This window comes from Pelodiscus sinensis, chromosome 17 (genome assembly GCF_052426305.1).
Source record: "Pelodiscus sinensis isolate ZL-2025 chromosome 17, ASM5242630v1, whole genome shotgun sequence".
Lineage (NCBI taxonomy): Eukaryota > Metazoa > Chordata > Testudines > Trionychidae > Pelodiscus > Pelodiscus sinensis.
Window position 1 is genome coordinate 29341619 of NC_143068.1, and position 5882 is coordinate 29347500.

The 5882-nt window shown below is 43.7% G+C and overlaps 1 protein-coding gene across 1 annotated transcript in view; it reads left to right on the top strand.

The window, feature by feature from the left end:
- The first annotated feature begins 283 nt into the window (after positions 1-283).
- The window catches only part of LOC102449711 (DEP domain-containing mTOR-interacting protein-like), a 61526-nt gene continuing 55927 nt past the window's right edge, over positions 284-5882 (top strand). The window contains exon 1 of the mRNA XM_006132496.5: positions 284-3722. Coding sequence (XP_006132558.3) covers positions 3667-3722 — 56 coding nt within the window. The 5' untranslated portion in view covers positions 284-3666. The remainder of the gene's footprint in view (positions 3723-5882) is intronic.

Genomic DNA, 5882 nt, shown 5'->3' on the forward strand with positions numbered 1-5882 from the left:
TGACTGCATATAAAAACTGTGAATGGCTTCTATTTAAAACTGTGTATCTTTATAATACACGTTTCTGTTGGCATGAGCAATTAGTCATTACACGGCTACTGTAAAGGCATAATAAATTGTATTGAAACCACAGTTCTAGTCTTAGGTAGCATTTTCATATGCATTTATCATTAACCTACTCCTGTTAAAGTCAATACAAGTTGGACCAGTGATTTCAATGGGGGCAGAGTTAGGCCAGTGCACACATGAACAATATGGTATCTTAGTACTCTGACTTGTCTGTGATATCTCATACATGCAACCTTGTCCAGCTCTGTCTAGATACCACGGTGGTTAAAATACTGTCCATTACATAGGGCCTTGTCTCCCCTAACACTAGAACTCAGTGTAACTTAAACTTTTTGTGACCATGGAACACCGAACTATAATATTTTTTTTTGTGCGGAACACCTGTTTTGTGGAGCCTTGGGTAAGTTTCTTAGGGTGTCAACACTAAGAGTTTTGCCGCAAGAGCTTATGCAAGTGAAGCACCGATTAGCATTTTCCCATGCTTCATTTGCATAGTCTGTTTCGTTCCATTTTTGCGCTAGGAGTTTTTGCGCAAAAACAGGCAGTGTGGATCTTTCCTTTTTGCGCAAAACCCCCTTTTTCTACAAAATCCTTATGCCTGTCCCGGAGATAGATCCATTGCAGGATCCTTCTCATAGATGCCCAGAATTGTTACTCTTACTGCTTTTGCTGATGCCAACCGGTTCTGTCTGGGAATGGAATAAAATGAGAAAACAATGGACAGATGTAAACCTAATCCGAGACACTTATTAGTGCTAGGAGAATAGAGAATCAGGCAATTGGTGGTAGCCACATTCTTTTGTCACACTGTCAGAATAAAGGCTATTTCAGGACTTGTATCTTCCATGGATAGCAGGCCACTTGCTTTTCTTGAGCTTAGTACTGGCATTGCTCTCACTGACATATTCTTCTAATTTGTGGTCTCCATCTAACTATACATTAATCGCACTGCATGCTCTGCTGCTTGTATAGCAGTAGCACCTACGGGGCCCTTTTGTGTAGCGTGCTCTATAACTTGTAAATAAGATTTGGGCTCATAACTCTAGGATTATGACAAGATGAACACTAAGCTTCTTATGCATGATCAACATGTCAATTTTCCTTCTGACCTCCAGAGGGGGTTATTTTACTACCTATAGTAATTAAACCCAGTTTAAAGGGGATGAAGCCTAGAAATTACACACACAATTGCAGACTTGTTTGTCTCCTTTCTCCCCTGTCTTTTCACTATACTCTCTGTATTCTGCATCTCTTCTCCTGCATCCAGCTTCTACACTAACACTATGCTTGAATGCAGTGGTGGTCTCCCTTTGTTGTTGCTTCTGTAGCACAGAGATCAAGTGGCTGTACCTGTTTTTTTTATTTTTGGGGTTTTTTTTGGGATGGGGTAGACTTTGGGATGAACTATTGCGTCTTACTGGCTGAAGCCAGTTTAAAGTGCTTGGTTTAGTCTGAGACCAGGTCTATGCTAAAGGGGAAGGTCAAATCAAGTTATGCAACTCTAGCTATGTTAATTACATAGCTGGAGTCAATGTACCTTGATTCGAGTTTCCCCGCCATCCTCACAGTGGGAAGCCGACAGGAGCAAATGCTTCTGTCTGCTTCTCTTACTCCTCACGGGAGCAGAAGTACCAGCTATGGATGGGGTGCTTTCTGAGTTCGATTTAGCAAGTCTTAAGTAGACCTGGTATATTGAACTCCAGAAGATCAATTGTGGCAGTGTTGATTTTCCCTGGAGTAAAGACATGGCCTAATTCTATCAGATAGAATTTACTCTCGTCTTGTCAGCCTGGTCCTCAACCTTCCGACTAACACAGATTCCTTTCTTTGTGATGGTAAGATGGGGGGAAAGGAGAGCAAGGTGTTGTTCCTAGGGCTGCTTGTGGTGTTTCTTAGCAATAGCCAATGCCAGAGCCAGTGGTGTTAATCAGAGGCTCTGTTCATGTCTGCAGTAACAATTGCTTACAGAGCACATGTTTTAAAATGGATCTGGCTAGGATGACACACAGCACAGCAGAAGGAAATGTTCCTGACAAGCTAAGTGCAAGGCTTAATTATAGTATAATTAGTGTGTTCTCACTCCACTGTGGGAAAAAATGGGGGAAACATACATAAAATGAGGGATTACTCCTTGCTCTCTAAAGTTCATGAGGCCTTCCATCCTCCGGGGAAGACTTTGGGTCCAGAATCAGCTACTGCCTGTGTGTAAAATATGCCAATTATTGAGAGGCAGAGTAAACAATTGGATCTGGCACTGGACTGGGAATCAGGAGACATGAATTGTTTTCTTGACGCTTGTCATTCACTGTCTGAGAGATCTTGGGCAAATCACTTCCTGTCTCTGGGTTTCTCCCCTGCTATCTTTTGTCTTGCCTATACAGTCAGCTTTTCTGAGCCGTGACCCTTTATGCGCTGATGCAGTGCCTTGCATAACCAAGCCCTGATCTTGGGCTGTCAGGCACAATTTGTAATACATGTAACATATACTCAAGGGGAATCCTGTGGGTTTCTCCCCAGCCTTTCATTTATGCCATGATTGTGTATCTCTGCATATTCAGCATGTTTCATAATAATCCGCGTCGGGTAATTTTCCTCTTTGCTGTTAACTCCTTTCCTGTAGAAGCAGCATAACTAATCTGAGCCATACATGCTGCAGGAAGATAGTATACTTCCAAAGAGGGGTGGGGAAACCAGCCCTGTGGGCAGTATGGTGCTCTGTGGGAGCTGTGGGTTTTATTGTCAGTGTTTATCTTTCTCACTAGGGAAGCCAGAGTGGAGTGTCCTGCAGAGATAGCATGCTTAGGCCTGTGGTAAGAAGTCTTTCATCCTCCTTCACTCAGTGATCTCTCTAGCATCTGCCCCTCATGCCTGGGTGAAGCCAAGTCACTCTCATAAACACCAAATTCATTTTCTAGTGTTAGATGCTTACGGATGAGACTTTGCTTTTGAAGAGAACTTTATTATCCCTTGAGTTTGGACCTTTCTTCGGCAGCTTCCTACGGGCTCAGTCTTCCCTGCTGTGGCCCTATAAGCAGGATTCATAAAACAAATGCCTTCATTCACTTAGCAAGTGCCGCCCAAGGCAGCACTTCCTGTTTCCTACTAAACAACTATTTTTAAATTGCTGTAAAATACGTAAGTTTGCAACGTAGAACCATTGCTACAGAAGCCTTCATTCCCAGGCTGCTCAGACAGGCAAACGTGGACATTTTAAAAAGGAAAATAAAAGGTGGTAATCTTGATACGCTGGATGATTCCACACTGCTTTCGTCATCTATACCACCTTCTGCTGGATCAGCAGTTTCTGAATGCCTTGTGTTTCCTTTGCACAGCTCGCTGAGCATGACTTAGAAGGAAGAGATAAGGGCACAGAGCAAAGTGGTATCGGAATCCACTTAGTGGTGCAACAGATTATTCTGATATTGACGGGACCTAGATAGGAGCAATTCCTTTCACTCAGGAGTGGCTCCAGAGGGAACCAGATCCATTTAAACCGACATGACACTACAGCCTTGGTTTGGATTTTTTTAATCGTTGGAAAGAGGGAGAGGGCTTGGAATAACCCTTGCCCGCCCCTCCCCCCATCTCCCCCCAAGAATGATGAGGAAAAAGGAAATGAAGACGACATTGCTCTTCAAGGTTTTTCTTACTAGGTACGTGAATGGGTCGTCAACTGGCAGCCTCCTCTCCCCCCCCCCCCCGGGGGGCTGGGAGCAGGAGCCGATGGGTGGAGCAGGTCTGGGATCCTGCGTAGTCAGGTAACCGGTTAAACATTAGGTTAACCTAACGTTTAATTTTTTTAACTGATCAATCAGGATTTTACATCCCTATTTCTTACACAAGTTTGTTGATTTCCAGTGTTGCGAACTTTCACGGTTGTTATCACAAGTCTAATGATATTTGCTTTGCTTCAGCCTCCAGCTTTTGGAGTCATGTGATGAAAGAATCTTAAAAAAAAGCAAACTTCTAGCCCTAATGTGTCTGGAGGAAAAACTTGAAAATGTATCCCCAAATTACTCAAAATCCAGAAAGCAAATAGAAATCCCCCCTCCGCCCATCTGTCTTTTGTAAATTGTTCTTATGATTTCAAGGGGCTTAATTCATGATATTTATACACTTAGGGTAGACAATACTCTATTTTTATTGGAAAAAGCAGAATACATTGAGCTAGTTTCCTCTGGTTATACATGTCCTGCACTATTGACCTCAGCAGGTTCCAATATTAGTGGTGTTTCCTGGAATGAAAGGTAGCACCCTTTCAAGGATGTGCATGTTCCAGTCTTAGATTTATAAGTGGCTAATGAGAAGTTGTTGAATAGCATGGTCACTTTCTGCAAGTGCTATGTAATAAATCTCCCTAGCCTTGGATACCTCTGCTGTACTTGTCTCATTATAGTCTCCCAAGATAGAAACAAGGGTGGACTGGATGCTCCAGAGCATTAGGGCACATTTAGAGCAATTTCCCTGCGCAAAGCTGTCCTAACTCTGGCTTAGCTAGCCACAAGAGCATTCCCTTTCGTGAGGGGAAGTTCTTAAGTGGAGTGACCTTAGCGTTAGAGCACACAGCCACCTTTGCACCCCTCTGCAGCAGGGAGCAGCCCCCCCAACGTTGCTGAGGATTTGGGCCTCTGATGTGTACTCACTTCATATTTTGTTTGTTGTTCTGCAGTTGCAGTGCAGAAGGCAGTGAGCTAAACTACAAACTGCCCTAGCCCTGGCATGTAGCTACTTAGCTCAATATAAAGTTAAGGTGTGGAGGTAGGCACCTCAGTGCCCGATTTATGTGCAAGCTAAGTAAGCTGCATCTTAGGACCTCAGATTATGAAGGGCCTCTACTACTTTTTTAGTTCTATCCTTGCCTATTTACTGATATACATGCAAATACAAGATGTTATTTCAGTTTTCATTGTCCTTTCTGTTAGAATAATACATGGGGTTTTTAATACTGTGGGGCCTCTGAAACTTGACATAGCCAGTAGGGGTGGGGAACCTTTTTTGGGTCAGTGGTTGCTGACCCACAGAAAAATCAGTTGGGGGCCTCACACAGAAGCAAACAAAAAAAAAAAAAAAAAAAAAAAACCACCACCCTTTCACTGATGTGGCCACAAGCTGAGAACTGAGAATAAGGATACTCCCCACGTTCCTCTCGCACACCAGAGCCTAGGGGAGCTCAGGCTAGTAGGTCTCCAGGCCTTAAGGTTCCCCACCTCTGCTTTAGGGCCTCAACATGTCTTAATCCAGGCCTGCCAGGCTGCTGTAGAATGCTTTACATTCTACCTCCCCACCCTCACTGTCATGGTTCCTGACTGGGTTAAACATAGACTGGGAGACAAAACTTACATCTGGACTGCATGACTTGTGGCCAGAACTATTTGCTGTCAGCTAGAAAGGGGCAAAATCCATCCTCCACCCCCCCACACACAGTCCCTAAAATTGAGGATTCTACTGTGTTGCTCTAAGGTTTTGCTCTTCTGAAGAAATAGGTGTGGGGGAAATTGAGACACACACAAGGGGGGCTGAGGTAATGTGTTAAATAAGGTCAACTTTTGGTTGGCGGTCTCTTTCATCAACAGGAGTTTTTCACCAACAGAAATTGGTTCAACAACAGATCTTCTATCTTGTCTCTAATAGCTTGGGACCCAGCTGGCTACAACCGTGGAAACATGAACAGTGGTTTCTAGCAGCAGGCAAGTGACATTACGTGTGCTACTTGGGAGCAGGGAAGTAGAAGTCAATACCAAGAATCAGCCAGTCTCCTTTCCCTTCTTACAGACAGTTTTGTGCATGCCATGACTTTTATACTTCTGTTGGCA